Source organism: Megascapheus bottae, chromosome X, assembly GCF_031878675.1.
Source record: "Megascapheus bottae isolate mThoBot1 chromosome X, mThoBot2.hap1, whole genome shotgun sequence".
NCBI lineage: Eukaryota > Metazoa > Chordata > Mammalia > Rodentia > Geomyidae > Megascapheus > Megascapheus bottae.
The window spans coordinates 79,646,332-79,666,640 of record NC_143547.1 but is presented as its reverse complement, the minus strand read 5'-3'; the positions used below and the strand labels follow the sequence as shown (position 1 = coordinate 79,666,640).

The 20,309-nt window shown below is 40.7% G+C and overlaps 1 protein-coding gene across 2 annotated transcripts in view; it reads right to left on the bottom strand.

Moving 5' to 3' along the window:
- Positions 1-20,309, bottom strand: part of Il13ra1 (interleukin 13 receptor subunit alpha 1) — a 71,927-nt gene that overhangs the window by 38,213 nt on the left and 13,405 nt on the right. For both annotated transcript variants that reach the window (XM_090325676.1, XM_090325677.1), the window contains exon 2: positions 10,026-10,165. In XM_090325676.1, coding sequence (XP_090181802.1) covers positions 10,026-10,165 — 140 coding nt within the window. The remainder of the gene's footprint in view (positions 1-10,025; positions 10,166-20,309) is intronic.

Below are 20,309 nucleotides of genomic sequence, written 5' to 3'. Positions count from 1 at the left end.
GAGCCACAGCACCACTTCTGGCTTTTTCTAAATATATGATATTGAGGAATCAAACCCAGGTCTTGGTGCATGCTAGGCCAGACCTCTACCACTAGGCCAAACTCCTGGCACCAATTGTTTCTATTTTTTGTTTTTTTGTTTTTGCCAGTTCCAGAGCTTGAACTCAGGGCCTGGTCACTGTCTTTGAACTTTCTCAAGGCTAGTACTGTACTACTTGAGTCATGTCACCAAGAAAAAAATATTTTAAATAATTTTCTAAAAATCTTCATAAATTCAGCTGGGTTCGGTGGCTCACGCCTATAATCCTAGCTACTCAGGAGCCTGAGATCTGAAGATCAAAGTTCAAAGCTGGCCCAGGCAACAAAATAACCTGAGACTCTTATGTCTAATTAACCTCCAGAAAATGGGAAGTGGGGCTTGGCTCAAGGGTAAGGTGGTAGCCTTGAGCTGGAGAGCCCCGAGACAGCGCCCAGGCTGAGTTCAAGCCCCATGACCTACATACACACAAATATTTATAATTTCAAAATAAAATCTTCATAAATTCATAAAGGTCAAAAATATTAAATTGTCATGAATAAAATAGAAGCTCTGAGTCTATCAGAGATCACTAAACATAGTTCTTCTCTATCAGACAAGGAATTAATTTCTTCCAGCAGATCTTGATGAATTATGTGTGATGGCTCCCACATGACTTTTAACTTCGATGAATCATTCCATTGGTAGCTGCTATAATGGCATTATTCTCCACCCCTAAGGGAATCTAGCCTCCTCTGAAATTTCATCAGAAACTAACACCACAGTCCTGAACTTAGCTTTCTCTGTGAAGACCAATGTTCCCTTGTCTCATTACACCTTTGCCGAGTGCAGAATTCCTTTCTCAGAAGGAAAGGGAGTAAGGTACAACTTCTGCTTCTCTGAATGCCTGGACCAAAGGGCCTGGTGATTAATTTGCCCAGTGGGACTTCCTTATCTATTGGTAATGAAAAATACTTAAAATCTAGTGCAAGATGTGGGGAATAATAGACATTGCTAAACCACAGTTGTGGGTCAGGAGCATGGCCTAGTGGTAGAATGCTTGCCTAGCATGCATGAAGTTCTAGGTTCAATTCCTTCGTACCACACACAGAAAAAAACCAGAAGTGGTGCTGTGGCTCAAGTGGTAGTGCTAGCCTTGAGAAAAGCCCTTGGACAGTGTTCAGGTCCTGAGTTCAAGCCCCAGAACTGGCCAAAAAAAAACTAGTGGTGGGGGGGTGAGAGTGTGGCCTACAGGTAGAGTGCTTACAAAGCATGCACAAAGCCCCGGGTTCGATTCCTCGGTAACACATACACAGAAAAGGCCAGAAGTGTTACTGTGGCTCAAGTGGTAGAGTGCTAGCCTTGAGAAAGGTCAAGGACAGTGCCCAGGCCCTGAATTCAAGCCTTAGAACTGGCATAAAGATTACAGTGGTGGAGAACAGATTCTGAGACTTATCCTTTCCTCCAAAACAATCATCTATGAATCCCTGTCTCTGATCTTCATGAGCATCCAGTATAGATACTGAAAATGATCTCCAGAGTTCACATTATCACTTCATCATAACTTGGGAACATTGGTGGACATTTGTTTGCAAAGCCCCTTAATTTGTGTAAACCATCATAAGGGCAACTGCCCAATTTGCTTCAGGGGTATATGCAGCCCTCTTTTGAATATGATGTTAATTCTGTATTCAAAGGTCAGAAAGAGAAGAGAAAAGAAATCACTTTTGCCACTCATAGAGAGCCTCCAGATGGTAAAGTCCAGTTGGTCTAGTCAGGAAACCTCTCATCACCAATTAGAAGGAACAGTATTTATTACTCCTTGTAGGATTGATAGCCATCAGCCCTGTCAAATGGCTAAAATATGCAAGCAGGCCTATGTAGAAGTCATCCTTTATGGTTTCCATCTGGTCTCTTTAGTGGCAAAATGGAGCAAATATGATCAAACAGTAATATAAGGCTGAACCACTAAATACTGACAATATCCAATCCTTTTGTTCTGTGATTGAGGGAATGTCCTCAATTTCAGCTTAACAACACTACCACTAATAAATGCTAACAATGATTTTATCTATGGGATCCATTGAGCCCTCTTCTTCAATGCACACTCTGTACATGAGGGAGGAACTGTTAACACCTCTACATGGCCCCACAGATTTTTGGTGCCAGTGTTGAATTCAGGTCTTGTGCCGTATACCTGAGCTTTTGTACTCAAGGTTAGCACTCTACCACTTGGGCCACAGCTACTCAGTGATTAACTAGACATAAGAGTCTCATGGAATTTCCTGCCCAGGCTAGCTTTGAACTGTGAGCTTTAAATCTCAGCCTCCTGAGTAGCTAGGATTGCAGGCATGAGCCACTGCCCACATTTTAAAAGCAAGTAAACAGAGGCTCACACTTGCCCAAGCTCACACAGCTTAAAAGAGGAAGACAGAAAATTTCAAACCCAATTCTAATGCCTCCTAAGCTTACTTCTTTTGGTAGTATCCAGCTTCATGCTTGTTAGATAAGCGTTTTATGACTGGAGCCATGCTCCATTTCCATTAGTAAGGTTACTTTATTTATTTATTTAGCCAGTTCTGGGCTTGACCTCAGGGCCTGAGCACTGTCCTTGAACTTTCTCAAGACTAGAGCTCTACCACTTGAACCTCAGCATCACTTCTGGATTTTTTCTATGTATGTGGTACCGAAGAATTGAACCCGGGTCTTCGTGCATGCTAGGCAAGCACTCTACCACTAGGCCAAAATCCCAGCACCTAGTAAGGTTACTTTAAAGTGTAAATTTCTATAAGTACACAGAAGAATACATTTCTAGGTTAGAATATAAGTATATATTCCTGACATCCTTAACAAGCTAGGGAAAGGAGACCTAAAAGGTTACTTTTCTTTGGGGTTTTTAATACATAGTCAAATTGAGGCACGATAGACTAGGAGAAAATGAGGCATAGTAAATGGCTGCCAGGAATTAAAAACAAGCTTAAAGCCAGTACATCTTCTTCCCTTAAGATGAAGGTTCTAAAATCATTTAGGGGAAAATGAGACAGGATAAATAGAGGGAAATGAGGCCTGGTGATGGCAACTCAGAAACATAGTATTTTAAAACAAAGAAGCACTGTCTATGTTTCAAAGAAAAGCAACAGGATACATTCCTTCCTGAGAGATGCATTCCTCACCCCAAGAATTAATATTTGTTTGGCAGGATGATATCTAGAACTCAGAAACAGTTAACACAAAGAGTAATTAGAGCCCAGATAAAACACGTATCTTTGCATAACTGTAAAGTCAAACCCCCTGCATTTGCCATATAAACACCCCTAACAGCCAAGGAGTTGTGTGTCTCTCTGTCTTTCCCTTTGAGAGTACCCACACTTAATTAGAGTGTGCCCCTTCCTTTCTGTGTATCCGCTTGTCTGGGGGTTATTTTTGGTCTGCTTGTCTGCTTGCTTTCTCAATAAAGCTCTGTCAAGTTTTCATACTACCATGACTTATCCAGGAAATCTTTTTTTTTTGTCATGAGGCTTGAACTCTTGGCCTAGGCACTATCCTTGCACACTTTTTGCTCAATGCTAGTGGTTTGCCACTTAAGCCTCAGCACCATTTCTAGCTTTTTATGTGTATGTGGTACTGAAGAATCAAACCCAGGTCTTTGCATGCTAGGTGAGCATTCTACCATTAGGCCACACTCCCCCCGGGCCATGAGGCCACACTTGTGGCCCCAGAAATTCTTATTCTGTGATGAAAGTCAATCCCCCTAAGAGAAGAGTTCCTACTTCTTTTGCCAGTCCTCGGGCACTGTCCTTGGGCTTCTTTTGCTCAAGACGACTACTATATCACTTGAGCCACAGCACCTCTTCTGCATTTTTCTGTTTTATGTGGTACTAAGGAGTCAAACCCAGGGCTTCCTGCATGCTAGACTAGCACTCTACCACTAGGCCACATTCTCAGCCCCAAGAGTCCCTACTTTTAAGAGAAATTCACACACCTTCACTGGCATGCCGTGACAAAATGACTATGGTAGTTGCAAAGGTACTTAGCGGCTCCCAACACTTAAGGCCCTTCCTTAGGAGCAATAGGAAACCAACAGCCAGGCATTCGTGGCTCACTTATTCTAACTACTCAGGAAGCTGAGGTTTGGAGGATCACAGTTGGAGGCCAATCCAGGTAGAAAGGTCCTTGAACACTGTCATCTCCAAAACAGCCAGAGAAGCAGGGCTGGAGCATGAAGTGCTAGAATGCCAATTGTTAGCAAACAAGCCTAGTAAGCCCTGAGTTCAAGGCCCAGTATTAGAAGAAGAAAAAAAAATGAAGCCAACAGTATGTAAAGGAGACCAGAATTTCACTAATATTACAGGCGTACTAAGGAGTCGATTTTGAAATGTAAATGCTTCTAGGAAGCCTCAGTTCTTTATACTGGCCCTATGGGGCCAGGAGTTTGGCCTAGTGGTTGAGTGCTTGCTTAGCATGCACGAAGACCCGGATTCAATTCTTCAGTACCACATACATAGAAAAAAGCTGGAAGTGGTGCTGAGGCTCAAGTGGTAAAGCTCTAGCCTTGAGAAAACCCAAGGACAGTGCTCAGGCCCTGAGCTCAAGCACAGGACTGGCAAAATAAAAACAAAAACAAAAACACCTAAGGCATAATAGACAAAGGGAGATTAGCAAATTTCCCTTGGAGAAAAGAGTGGGTTCCAATCTCACTATTAAACATGTACACATATATATTATTTCTTATGTGCCAGCATGCAAGGGAAACTGATGGGACCACATTCTCAACACCAAAATGGAACACAAAGAATCAAGTTAAATTATTTATCCCAACCCTTGCACCAAATACATGAGATGTACTAGCTAGAATCCAGTCTGCCTGACTCCTACAACCAATCAGTGTTAAATCCATGATTTCACAATTCGCTGTTCCCAAGTCTTATGACAAAGAACAGAACTTTAATGAGGCTTTTTGTTCTGCTTGCCCCAAATCATTGACAAATTCAGCCCTGAACACCCCTCTGCAGTGCCCTCACCCCCACTCATAGAAAAAAAGGAATAGCCAAACACCTGTAATTCTAGCTACCCAGAAGGCTGAGATCCAGTGATCACAGTTTAAAGCCAGACTCAGTAGGAAAGTCCATGAGACTCTTATCTCCATTTAACTATCAAGAAAGCCAGAAGTGGAGCTGTGGCTCCAGTGGAAGTGAGGCAGGATAAAATGAGGAAAATGAGGCCTGGTTAAGGCAACTCAAAAACATGGTCCAGACAAGATAAAATAATGGCATTCTCAGGGAAGTGGATGAATCTAGAGCGAATCATGTTGAGTGAGACAAGTCAAGACCTAAGGAACAAAAGGCGCATGGTATCCTTAATATGCAGTTATTAAATCCAAAGAGTACAAGAACGAGGACTCAATAACTGCATACCCAAAGCTATGGACATGGTAATGGAAATATAAACATCACTATATAGACATAAATACCTATGACTCTATAGACATGTTTTATTTCATAAATTAATATGTTTCTATGACATACAAACCCTAGCCTAATTGTGATTAAGTTCTAAATACTAAGTCCCAGTGATTGTAAATAGAGATTCCCTCCTTGAACACTTGTATGTTAAACTTGTCATTTAAAATATGATGTAAAAATGAATGATTGTTGTTCTTAAGGTACTATGTTATCTCTCATCTCTTTTGCTGTTCATTGGTTATCTGATATTGTTACAGTATCTCACTTTGTTACCTGATATATCTGATATATTTGTATTTGGTTATTTGAAATTGGATAGGGAAGGGGGGGAAAACAAGATGAGGGGTGGGGGTGGGGGGGGGGGAAATGGAGACCAAGACATGTGAAAGGGTATTAGTGTATGGGAATTAATGCACCAACTATCTGGCAAATATCATATAACCCTATTAATTACAATAATAAATACATGAAAAAAATAAATTATGATCTAAAAATCAACATTAATAAATTCTTTAAAAATAAAAAACATGGTCCAGAAATTCTGTGATCAATGTCAAAGACCCTACGTAAAGAATCCCTACTTTTAGAGGGAAACTTCACAAACCATTACCTGCTTCCAGTGACAGTAGCATGCTAATCTTGAGCACAAAAGCTTATGGATAGCACCCAGGCTCTGAGTTCAAGCCCCAGAACCAACATAAAAAAATAGGAGACAGAGATATAAAACAGCTGAATAAGATTATCATGTCACACTGAAAACTTTACAGGAAGGAATAGGAGATACACTAGGCCTCCTTGGCACAGGTAGAAACTTTTTTAATAAGGACCAAGAATCACAACAAATCAGAGAAAGACTGGATAAGTGGGACTGCATTAAACTGCAGAGCTTTTGTAAGGCAAAGGACATAGCTAGTAAACTAATCAGGAAGCCTACAGAGTGGGAGAAGATCTTCACCAACCAAACAACGGACAAAGGCCTCATATCTAAAATATATCAACAACTCAAAAAATTGAATCACTCCAAAACTAACAACCATCCCATTAAAAAATGGGCCAAAGACTTAAAGAGAGTCTTCTCTGAAGAAGAAACAAAAATGGCCTATAGACACATGAAGAAATGCTCAACATTTCTGGTCATAAAAGAAATGCAAATCAAAACAACTCTAAGATTCCACCTCACTCCAGTTAGAATGGCCAGGATCAGGAAAACGAATAACAACAGATGCTGGAGGGGATGTGGCCAGGAGGGATCACTACTACACTGTTGGTGGGAGTGCAAACTCGTTCAACCACTATGGAAAGCAGTGTGGCAGTGCCTCAGAAGGCTAAACATAGAACTCCCCTATGACCCAGCAATTCCACTACTTGGCATTTACCCAACCATCCAGAAACAAGGACATCCTAAATCCACTAGCACAACAATGTTCATTGCAGCACTATTCACCATAGCAAAGATATAGAACCAACCTAGATGTCCCTCAGTTGATGAGTGAATCAACAAGTTGTGGTATTTGTACACAATGGAATTCTATGCTGCTGTCAGAAAGTATGACATCGCCCCATTTGTTAGGAAATGGAAAGACTTAGAAAAAATCATATTAAGTGAAGTAAGCCAGACTCAAAGGAACTTAGGCTCAATGGTTTCCCTCATTCGTCATAATCAGTAGAAACCTTGGGCTCTACTAGCAGAGTTCTGCAATAGAGCAAAATCTTGATACATAAGGCCATATAATGTGAAGTTAATTGAAAGGACCTCCAGGATATTGAAACAAAAGCCATATAATGAATGATTGTTGTCCTTAATGTACTATGTTGTCTCTCATCTCCTTTGCTGTCCCTTGGTTATCTCATATTGGTATAGTATCTCACTTTGTTATCTGATATATTGAATTTATTTGTATTTGGATATTTGAAATTTGATAGGGAAGGGGGGAAAACCAAAACAGGTGGGGGGTGTGGGGGGGGAGGGAAATGGGTACCAAGACATGTGAAAGGGTATCAATGTATGTGAATTAATACACCTTCTATCTGGCAAATATCATGTAACCCTTTTACTAATTACAATAAAAAATATGGAAAAAAATATGGTAGAGTGCTACCCTTGAGCAAGCAAGCTCAGGACCGAATTCAGGCTCTGAGTTTAAGCTCCACGACTGAATTTTGATCAAATAAATGGATATGTTGAGGAAACAGATTTATTTTGACTTGAAATATTTTTACTAGGTGCATCTGACATATTTCATTCACGTTTCCAAATACCCTACTCACTTTTTTTTTGTTCCAGTCCTGTGGCATGAACTCAGGGCCTGTGCTCTGTCCTTGAGTTTCTTTTGTGGATCTACCACTTGAGCCACAGTGCCACTTTTGGCCTTTGCTATTCATGTGGTTCTGATGAATTGAACCCGGTGTTTGATGTATACTAGGCAAGCATTCTACCATTAAGTCACATTCCTAGTCTGGTAAAAAAAATTTTCAAAGAACTTTAAACTAAAAATTTGATCAGTGTTTACTGGGTATGTTAAAAACAGTTTATGTATTGTTTTTGGAAGCATGATGAGTGAAACAAATAATGTAGGCAGCTATGTTCTGTTTTGTTACCATCTTTTCTTCTCAATGTCATCTGTATTTCAATTGGAAATTACCATTTTTTAGACTGGAAGTTCCTAATAGAAACTAAGACTATGTAAGTTTATGGTGCAACAACTATGAAGATTGCTCCTCAATGGGTTTGTTATCTTAATAACGTGTTCCATTCTGTGTCTCATGAAATAAAATTCTTTTGAATGAAAAAAAAAAGATTATCATGTCACTGGTAGCACTTGTAATCCTAGCTACTCAGTACACTGAGGTCTGAGGACAGAGATTTGAAGCCAGTCCAGTCAGGAAAGTTTGTAAGACTCATATCTGTTTAATCAGCAAAAAGCCACACATGGAAGTGTGCCTCAAGTATGAGAGCACCAGCTTTGAGAGAAAAAGCTAATGGATAGTGACCAGGCCCTGAGTTCAAGACCCAATACTGGCATTAAATAAAGATTATCATAAAGGACCTGAAATTATTCAATTCTGTAAAAAAAAATCATTTACTACATCCTTTCCCCCTAGGTATCAGGAAATCTAGTGAAACCCACCTGTCACCAGCTTATTATTTCATATTTTATATGGCCACTTACCTTTAGACCAAATAGCAATTAGTAAGATAGCAAACATGAAAAGTTCCCTGAAAAAATTAGTCTTTCTTTTATAGACAGAACTTAATACAGGCAGGAAGGTGCAAAAGAACAAATTTACATAACATAAATAATTAGAAGTAAATGCCCAGTAGCTAAAGATCTCAAATATAGGGGCTGGAAGTTTGGCCTACTAGTAGAGTGCTTGCCTAGTGTGCATGAAGACTGGGGTTCGATTCCTTGAGTCCGCTTACGTAGAAAAAGCCAGAAGTGGTGCTGTGGCTCCAGTGGTAGAGTTCTACCTTTGAGAAAGCTCAAGGACAGTGCTCAGGCCCTGAGTTCAAGAACTGGAACTGGCAAGAAAAAGATCTCAAATATATTTCATTATTAAATAATTACCAAATATTTTTAAATGTTGAACTCTGTCAGTAAAATAAGAATACTGGGGGCAGGGTGCCGGTGGCTCATGCCTGCAATCCCAGCTACTTAGGAGGCTGAGATCTGAGGATCATGGTTGAAAGACAGCCCAAACAGGAAAGTTCATGGACTCTTATCTCCAATTAGCCACCAGAAAACCGGAAGTGGCACTGTGGCTCAAGTGGTAGAGCAATAGCCTTGAGCTGAAGAACTCAGGGACAGTGCCCAGACCCAGAGTTAAAGCCCACGACCCACCAAAGGAAAATAAAAATGATACTGGGTCTAACTGGTGCCATCTTGGCCATGTGGTGAATGATAGGAAATTTGGTTTAATTGGTGCCATCTTGTCTTCATTGTAGAGTCAGGGATGTCCCACCTCCCAAGTGATGGATGGGGACCTGGTTGATAGATTATTAGACTTATCAGTCCTGTATCTCGAACTCGTGACTTGAGTTTCCCATGACTCTGTCCCCTGACCCTGAGCCTATTTAGGCTCTGACCAGCTCAGGTAACATTATGCCCTTTCTTGTGTCTCTTGTCTCCTGGCTCTCCTCCAGTCACCACAGTGTCCCACTTCAGCTCTTCATTGGAGATGATCTGGTTTGTTGGTATTGTTTTTCTGCCTTTTCTTTCCTTTCCTGTTCTCATGGCTCAGTTTTCTAACAGTGTTAAGTGTATTGGAGGAGCTGCAGGTCTTTGTGACAAAGAATCCAATTGCAGTCACCAGATTTCTAATAAAGACTCCCAATCTGACCACTCAAAATGTGGCTTTCTCTGTTTCTCACAACTGAGTTCCTATACAACATTAATAACTATTGAAAATACAATTTTTACCCAAGTAAATTAGGACACAATGCCAAATAAAATTTCAACTTTATGTAAGATTTAGAACTTGCCTCATTCTCAGCCTTAATTCATAATGATGGCTTTAGTTCATCAGTGCCATATATTTTAGTAAACTTACCCTCTCCTTTTTGTCATGAAAATAACTCAAATAGCTGAGACTACAATTTGGACTGGCTCCCTCAGGCGGATTCCACGTCCATATTACGGTGCAGAGGTTTTCAATGGAGACACTCAAATTTGTCACAGGGGGCTGACTTTCTGTGTAAATCAAGCATAAGAAAAAAAATGATCAGTGCCAGCCAGTATTGTTAATAATTCATTTAATCTATCCTCTCTTATTTTAAGCTGAAACATAGTAAGAACTGAGTTAACAATCTCTAACAATCTATACGCATTATTCAGTCTTCACAACCATGTTCGGGATTTAGGGATTGGCAAAGGGTCCAGATGAGGGCTGTGAAGTGTCCCTTTAGAAGTAGGGATTGTCTGCAAAGGGTCACTGACTTTGATTGCAGAATAAGAATTTCTGGACATGTCACAGTGGTTTAAAATCAATCCAAACCAAACAAACAAACAAAAAATCTCAACAACTTGGCAGGGTTTTATTGGGTAAGCAAGTGAGCAGGAAAACAGACTTGCAGACAAGCAGGAGAAACTCAGAGGAATACTCTAACAGAGTATGGGTGCTTTCAAGGGGAGAAACACTGAGCTCTAACATCAGGAAAACACTCTGAGGTGTTTCTCTTTGTTCATAATTACTCTTGGTGTAGTTACACTTCAGAGTTCTTGGAAGACCTTATGTTAGTGACCTACTCTCCAATGCTGGGCATTCCTCTTAAGAAAGAATGTACCCTTAAAGCCTGGCACACTGGCTCACGCCTGTAATCTTAGCTCCTCAGGATGCTGAGATCTGAGGATCAAGGTTCAAAGACAGCCTGGGCACAAAAGGACCTGAGACTTATCTGCAATTAACCTCTAGAAAGTGGGAAGTAGGGCGTGGCTCAAGGGTGGGGCTGTAGCCTTGAGCTGAAGAGCTCAAGGACAGCACCTAGGCCAGGTTCAAGCCCCATGATCCACAAAGAGAAAGAAAGAAAGAAAGAAAGAAAGAAAGAAAGAAAGAAAGAAAGAAAGAAAGAAAGAAAGAAAGAAAGAAAGAAAGAAAGAAAGAAAGAAAGAAGGAGAGGAGAGGAGAGGAGAGGAGAGGAGAGGAGAGGAGAGGAGAGGAGAGGAGAAAGAAAGGAAGGAAGGAAGGAAGGAAGGAAGGAAGGAAGGAAGGAAGGAAGGAAGGAAAAGAAAAGAAAAGAAAAGAAAGAAAGAATCCTGCCACCAAACAAGTTAATTCTTGAAATAAGGAATTCATACCACTGTCTCTCTTAGAAACACAGAAGTTAATGCTAACAATGCAGTGACTGAGGCCCAGGGAGGCTAGTTAAGTCACCTGCCCAGTATCCCAGTGTTAGTTAGTAGGACACCAACCTGCAACATGATTTCAAGTTTATGTTCTTTTTGTTTATCCAGCATCAGCAATTGAACTCAGGACCTCATGCTTACTAAATAAGCATTCTAAGCATGGTGCTGGTGGCTTATGCCTGTAGTCCTAGTTAGTCAGTCGGCTGAGATCTAAGGATCATCATTCAGCCTGAGCAGGAAAGTCTAGGAGACTCTTATCTCCAAAGAACCACCAGAAAACCTGTGCTGTGGCTACAAGTGGTAGAACGATAGCCTGGAACAAAAAGAGCTCAGAGACAATGCTCAAGCCCTGAGTTCAAGCCCCAAGAGCCACAAAAAAGCAAAACCAAAAGCAAACAAACAAAAAAACCCAAGTAGGGGCCAGAAGCATAGCCTAGTGATAGAGTGCTTGCCTCAAATGCATGAAGCCCTGGGTTTGATTTCCCAGTACCACACACACAGAAAAAGCCAGAGGTGTGCTGTGGCTCAAATTGTAGAGCATTAGCCTGAAGAAGCCCAAGGAATGTGCCCAAGCCCTGAGTTCAAGCCCCAGAACTGGCAAAAAAAAAAGTATTCTAGCAATTGAGCCACGGTCCCAGCACAACGTCCCTCTCCCCCAAACAAGGTCATAGTCATAACTATTGCCTTCCCTTAGTGTTTGCCTAAGATTGCTTCCAGGACCCCTGTAGATATCAAGATCTACAGATGCTAAAGCCTGTAATTCAAAATGGCATTTTGTGATTGCATAGAACCTAAGCATGGCCTCGCTTATATTTTAAATAGTCTCTGGGTAAGTTCCAATACCTAACATAATATAAATAGCTCCATAGAGCATTGTTACACTGTAGTACTTTGGGAATAATGACAAGAAAATGGCCAGTACATGTTCAGTACAGACATCATTAGTAGAATATTTTTTATTTGAGATTATCTGGCCTACAGAGCCAAATTTATTTGCTATATGGTGAACATTGTGTGCTAGTCTGGGGCTTGAACTCAGGGCCTAGGTGCTGTTCTTGGGCTTTTTTTTGCTTAAGGCTAACACTCCACCACTTGATCCACAGCTCCACTTCTGGCTTTTTGGTGGTTAGAGATAAGTTTCATGAACTTTCCTGCCTGGGATGGCTTTGAACCATGATCCTTAGATCTCAGCTTCCCTGAGTAGCTAAGATTACAGGTAGGTATGAGCAACTGGCATTTGGTAAGTACAGTATATTCTTAAATACTAGCATTCCTAAGTTGTTTTCCCCCAGAAGTTTGCACCGTCTATTACATTGTATTCACATGCCAATAAATAGCTCAATTTTAGCAGGACTATTGTGCTGGGCAGTACAGGGGTTTGAGCTCAAAGCCAAGTACTGCTAAGCAGTAATTCTACCACTTGAGCCACACCTCTAGCCCTTTTTTGTTTAGTTATTTTTCAGATAGGGCCTCACATTTGTGCCCTAGCTGGTCTTTTATGCTTCCCACTTAGCTTGGATAACAGGTGTATATCACCACACCCAGATTATTGGTTGGAAGGTGTCTTAAATACTTTTGCCCCAATTGACCTCAAACCCTGATTCTCTTTATCTGAGCTTCCAGAGCAGCAAGGATTATACGCATAGGTCATCATGCCTGGCTGTCTGCAGTCCTTTGAATTTAATTAAGAAGCCCATCTACAGTTGTGCTTGGTAACATAATCTGGTCATTGTTTGTGTGTGTGTGTGTGTGTGTGTATGTGTGTGTGTGGTGTGTGTACACACATATATATATCTTTTCCAAAGAAATTCTGAGAAAGAGATTTAGGAGTGTTTTGCTCCCTTGAGGTCTGGAGCAGAGCAGCTAGAGCTAGGGCTTTGGCTAACTTGAAAAGGAATGGGAAAGATGAGAAACTGAAATATCATTGCAAACTTTCCTGAGAACTTCTCTAAATATCTTGACTATCAAAGTCATTGCAAAGAAATTGGGTGGAAGGATGTTGGAACTCTTAGTCCTATCTTTGCAAGTTTCCATCAATTAAAAAAAATGTTTCAAGGGCGCTGGTGGCTCATGCCTGTAATTATAGCTACTTAGGAGGCTTGGATCTGAGGATCACAGTTCAAAGCCAGCCCAGGCAGAAAAGTCCGCGTGAGACTCTCATCTCCAATTAACCACTCAAAAACCAGAAGTGGAACAGTGGTTCAATGTGGCAGCGCTCTAAGTCCTTCAGCAAAAGAGCTCAGGGACAGCACCTAAGGCCCTGAGCTGAATCTCTGACAGAAGAAAAAAGTCCCCAGAGACTAGAATGTAGATTGGCAATAGAGTATTCCCAAAAGGGTGGTAACTACTAATATAAATAATTACTTAAGAACTGTAATTACTAGTCGAACACACCCATGGTTCACTCCTATCATCCCACTCATGAGGCTGGAATTCGAGGATCATGGTTCGAAGCCAGCTGGATGAAAAAGTCCTTGAGATTCTTATTATTTTCAGTTACTACTAACATTATTATTATTATTATTATTAACTTATTAACTCCAATTTAATGGAATTTGGATCTGGGGCTCAAGCAGTGGAGCATTAGCCTGGGAGCAAAAAGCTCAAGGACAGAGCCCAGACCCTGTGTTCAAGTCCTATAACCTGTACACACAAAAGAAACAAGCTATAGTTACTACAGTTACTAATGTACTGTTTTTGTTTTGTTTTATTTTGTTTTTTTTTTGCCAGACCTGGGCTTGAGCTCAGGGCCTGTGCCCTGTCCTTGGACTTTCTCAAGTCTAGAGCTCTACCACTTGAGCCTCAGCACCACTTCCGGCTTTTTTTTTCTGTGTGTGGTGCTGAGGAATCGAACCCGGGTCTTCATGCATGCTAGGGAAACCACTAGGCCAAACTCCCAGCCCACTAATGTACTGTTTTATCAAAACGAATACCGGGAAGAGAAATGTGTTTTGGTGCATGGGCAAAGGGATGGGCACAAGAATTGAGGAAAGAAAAGTGAGCAAATGCAGCCATTATATTCAATATAAATGAACTTATGTAACGTGAGGGCAAGGGTGGAAGGGGAAAATGTGGGAGATCAAAGAAGAAAAAGGCAACATTGATCAAGAAGTATAACCTAACTCATGGAAGTACAACCCCTTTGCACAACTACGTAATACTACCAATAATAACAAATATAAGCAATTTGAAGACAAAACGAACTGTAGTTAAAATACTTCAATCAAAATATAAATGGCATACTCTACCGTAATACTTTGGAATATGCCAGGCCTCTTACATAATTGGCAATTCTTCAACCTTACCTTTCTTTCTAAGCAAACAATTCCATCTGTCCTAAATCACCAAATGCATAGGCACAACACAGCTGGCATTTCTCTAATAAGTCAGTTTCCTGCATAGCACAATATGAGCTCTTCTCTAGTTCTCTCCCAGTTTTTCCCTCTCTTCCCCACCACAAGTTGTATAGTTCATTTTCACTGCAGTGTCTAGTGAGTACCACTGTTGTATTTATTCACCCTTTGTCCCTCCATTTCTGTGTTTCCCCACCCTCTGAAAGACAGATAAGTGTGTAAATACGACAAAAGGAAATGAAAACAACAACAAAGAAAAAATATTTTTTCCATTTCCTGGAGTTTGTTTTGATCAGAGTTAAATTATCTGATCAGAGGCACAGAGTCTATCCCTCGCACCCTTTATGTTCCTCCCCTAAGAGTAGCATTCTGGGCTGGGAAGGTGACTTAATGGTAGAGTGCTTGCCTAACATGCATGAAGCCCTTTGTTTGATTCCTAAATGCCACATAAACAGAAAAGGCCAGAAGTGGCTCTGCGACTCAAGTGGTAGAGTGCTAGTCTTGATTTGAAAAAGAAAAAAAAAAAAGCTCAGGGACAGTGCCCAGGCCCTGCGATCAAGCCCCAGGATTTGCAAAAAATAAAAAAAAAAGCCTATCTTCCTTTGGTTATACTGTGTGTGAATGCTTAGAGTGCTTTTTATTGTGTACCAGTGCTTCATTACTTTTTAAAAATATGATTTTATTGTTATTATTAAAGTGTTGTACAGAGTTACCATTTCCTAAGTAAGGTAATAAGTACATTTTTATTTTTTTTGCTATTCGTGGAGCTTGAACTCAGGGCCTAGGCACTGTCCCTGAGCTTCTTTTGCTCAAGGCTAGCACTCCACTACCTTTCCCCTGTGCTAACTTCACTATTTTCTATGGTTTAACCATTTTTATTAGTGCATATTCATGGTATAAAATAATGGGTCTTTGGATTGGGGAGGTGGCTCAGTTGGTAGAGTGCTAGCCAGTGAGTGAAAGCATCAGGTTAGAGTGCAGATCTTGGACCCCCACCCAAAAGAAAAGAATTCTATTTTGTATATTAGCCTTACTATCTGATGAATGTAACTATAATCCCTCTATACATCACCTTGACAATACTTTTTTAAAAAAAGCTGGGCGTGGTGGCTCACACCTCTAATTCTAGCTACTCAGGAGGCTGAGATCTGAGGACTGCAGTTCAAAGCCAGCCTGGGCACTAAAGTCTGTGAGACAATTATCTCCAATTAACCACTAGAAAATGGCTCAAGAGGTAAGGGCAGTAGCCTTGAGCTGAAGAGCTCAGGGACAATGCCCAGACCCAGAGTTCAAGCCCCACCGCCCACACAAAAAGAAAAAACTAATAAAATAATGTCATTGCTACATTTGCATACATGTATACAATGATCACAGCTTTACCCAAGGCAGAATTGTGGGAAGGCGGCCTTTGAAGAAGTGAGGAATTCCAATCGTACTCACTGCATAGAAACAGAGCTAGTGCTAGGGGTGTGATAGCAGGGAACAGTGACAGAAAGATCAGTGACTCAGGCAACAATGTTATCAACTACAATCTGACATAAACACCAGAGTATATGCCTATTCCTCTCTGGCTATTGTATCACTGAGTCAATAATAGCTCCAAAGACAAATCAGTGGTCAAGGTGAAAGCCTTTGATTCAACACTTAGGTTCTCACTAAAGACTATAAGCTACTTTAAAATTATCTTCTCTATTCTTTACTTTCCAAAACCAAAATTGAGTAAAAAGCCAAGATACCTGGCTTAGTACTCCTATTGATCTAACCACTTCCCATGTCCACACAACAATTAAAGATCTGGTATTAAAATATTACCTATATTTACTTACATCAATTAAGACTATATCCTTCAAGTAGGGCTAAAACGTTTTATTTCATTTTATTTTACTTTCCAAGACCTTGTCTCAAACTCAGTATCTGACGTTTTCAAAGATCCTTGGCTGGGCCTATACCATCTAAATCATACCTCCAACCCCAAGACATTTTCAAATCTGTTTCTCAACTTCAAGTTGGTGTGTGTGTTGCGTGCGTGCGTGTGTGTGTGTGTGTGTGTGTGTGTGTGTGTGTGTGTCTTAGGACTGAAATTCATGGCTTGAGTGCTGTCTCTGAGCCTTTGTGCTCATTGGTAGAGCTTTACCACTTGAGCCACAGCTTCACTGCTAGCTTTTTTGGTGGCTAGCTGCAGGTAAGTCTCATGGACTTTCCTGACTGGTCTGACTTCACACTGTGATCCTCAGATCTCAGTAGGTAGGATTATGTGCGTGAGCTACCAGTACCTGGCATAACCTATCCTAATTACTATCTTTCAAATGACATTTGTTTTTTTGTCAGTCATGGGGCTTGAACTGTGGGCCTGAGCGCGGTCCCTGAGCTCTTCGGCTCAAGGCTACCACCCTATCCCTTGAGCCACAGCGCCACTTCCGGTTTTCTAGTGGTTAATTGTAGTTAAGGGTCTCATATACTTTTTGTGCCCAGGCTGGCTTTGAACCTCGATCCTCAGAACTCAGCCTCCTGAGTAGTTTGGATTATAATAGGCATGAGCTACTGGTACCCAGCTATTCCATCTGCTTTAAAAAAATTTTTTTGCCAGTCCTAGGGCATGAACTCAGGGCCTGGCCACTATCCTTGAGCTTTCTGAAGGCTAGCACAACCTAGCCTAATTACTATCTTATTATTCTAATTACTATCTTTCAAATGACATGAATTTTTCCATCTTTTTTTGTCAGTTGTGGGGCTTGAACTCTGGGCCTGAGCATGGTCACTGAGCTCTTCAGCTCAAGGCTACCGCCCTACCCCTTGAGCAACAGCACCAATTACTTCTGCTATTTTCTATGTGTGTTGTACTGAGGAATTGAACCCAGGGCTTTGTGCATGCTAGGCAAGCACTACCACTAGGCCACACTTCCAGCCCCCCTTCCTATACTTGAAAAAAATATATGTGGGAAGATGGCAAAATAGGAAGCACAAGAAATCAGTCTCCCTACCTAGACAACAACTGCACTGACTGAATGAGTTGGATGTCAATAGTTTGGAACTCCAGAGTCTAATGGAGGCTTGTAATTTTCAGAGAAAAGTTTGAAACAGATAAATTTCAGTTAATTTCAAATTATGGTTAATTGCAGCTTTCAGCATTGAAGTAAGCATCTCAAATTTTAATCTCACCTCAAACCTCAAAGCTCAGGATAGGCAGATATGCACATTCTTGAGGCAATTCTCACTCATCATGCTGGTGCCAGGGTGCGTCCAAATCCTTGTAGCTTGCATTTCCAGTAGAGGCCAAAAGGCCAGAACCACTGTGATTTCAGTGCCTTCCTCTTCAAGCTGAAGTGTAAAGGACTGGCACTCTCTCCTACATCAATGATTTTATTCTTTCTCACATTTGGGGATCCAGATGTTAAAGATTAAAAAAAAACTAACTAGACATCTGGGACATTAAAAAGTAAGCTAGCATTGCCAGTTTAGTGGGTAGCTCAGGGTGTCTCCAATTCTGAGAGACTCCACTGACAATTAACAACAGAATGGTAGGCTGAGTGGCACTGCAGCTCAAAGTGGCAGAGCACTAGCCTTGAACTGCAGAGCTCAGGTACACTGCCCAGGCCCAGAGTTCAAGTCCCACAAAAAATAATAATAAATGAGCTTATGCCAGGTACCAGCAGCTCACACATGAAATCTTAGCCACTCAGGAGGCTAAGATCTGAGAATCACAGTTCAAAGCCAGTATGGGTATGCAAGTCCATAAGACTCTTCTCTGCAATGAATCACCAGAAATCTGGAAATGGTGCTGTGGCTCAAGTGGTAGAGCACTAGCATTGGGCTGAAGAGCTCAGGGACAGTGCCCTGGCCTAGAGTTCAAACACCAGGACCCATCAAAAAAAAACACAAAACAATGCTGGGATGAAGATGTGGCTTAAATGGTAAGGTACAGCCATAAGTAAGCAAGCCTCACAAGCATGAGAAAATTGTTCCTGGTGTGTGTGTGTGTGTGTGTGTGTGTGTGTGTACACAAACCTTCCATGCCCGGGGGAAGCTTCCAAAAGAGTTATGAAGATCTTACATTTCTATCTCAAGCTGATCTCCAGCACAGGAACAAACTACAAAGACTAAAATATCATTAAAATAGATGTTTGTATTAAAAATAGAAAAGAGAAGCATCTGTTTTTCATAATTATATTATTTGATTCAAGTGGCCAATTTTCCACAACAACAAATCTCAAGGCATAAAAACAAAAAGGCAAGTATGAGCCACTCAAAGGAACAAAAAGTAAATTAAGACAAGTCTCTGAAAAGGCAGACATCATACACAGACTTTGAAACAAATGTCTTATAGATGTTCACTGCTAAAGGAAGATGTGAAGAAACTCATGATTTTCAATCAGGTGCCAGTGGCTCATGCCTAGCTACTCAAGAAGCTGAGATTTGAGGAATTCAATTTGAAGTCAGTTGGGGCAAAAAGTTCCCATGAGACTCTTACCTTCAATTAACGGTCAGAAAGCCAGAAGTGGAGTTGTGGCTCAAAGTGATAGTGTGCTAGCTTTGAGCAAAAGGAGCTCAGTGACAGTGCCTAGGCCCTGAGTTCAAGCCCTATGACTGACTACCCCCCTTCCCAAGGGGAAAAAAAGAGAATTTCAACATTCAAGACATAAATGCGATGGAAATTTACAATAAAGAGAGAAAGCATATAAGAAAAATAAAAAGAAATTTCCGGAGTCTGGTACAGTGGCCTCATACCTATAACTATAGCTACTTTGGAGGCAGAGATTGAAAGGATCCTAATTTGAGGCCAGCCTGGTGGGGGGGGAGTTTACAAGGCCCCTATATAAACAACAAAAAGCTGAATGTGGTGGTTTATTCCTGTAATCCTGGCTATCACAAAATAGCCAAAGCAAAAACATCTGGATGCTTGCTTAAGTGCTAGAGCATTTACCTCATAAGCACTAGATCTTGGGTTCAAACTCCAGTACTGTCAATAAATAAATAAAATTCTAGAGATATGAACTATAATAGCTGAAATGAAAACTTCATGATAAATGTCACCAAAGACATCCAATGGAGGATTTGATCAAGCAAAAGAAATAACTAACAAAAGAAAAAATGGAAGAAAATAGCTCTGATATCCTAAAAAGTGTGTGATAGCAACAGATGACAAGTAAATAAATTGGGATTTTCTAGATTTGAAAGATCTGAATAGAAACATTCAAAATTTAGGAGTCACAGTAAAAGCATGTCAATGGGGAAATTTATAGCTAGAAATTTACCATAAACCAGAAAATAGGAGATGGTGTCTCATTCCTGTAATTTTAGCTAAAATTGACACTTTTTAGAGTAACAAAGCAGTAACATTGACACAGCTTTAGTAGATACACTAAAAGAGAGCAAACTGTAATTAGCAAACTCATACATGAACATGATTTTATTACTACTGATTCTAAAGAGAAAAGAAAGCAGTATGAATAACTCTCCACTAAGAAACTGGATAACCTAGATAAAATTCTTAGAAACAGGGAGGCTGAAATCTGAAGATTGCAGTTCGAAGCCAGCCTAGGAAGGAAAGTCTGGGTGACACTTTTATTTCCAATTAACTACCAAAACACTAGAAGTGGAGCTGTGGCTCAAGTGGTAGAGTGCTAGCCTTTAAGCACAAA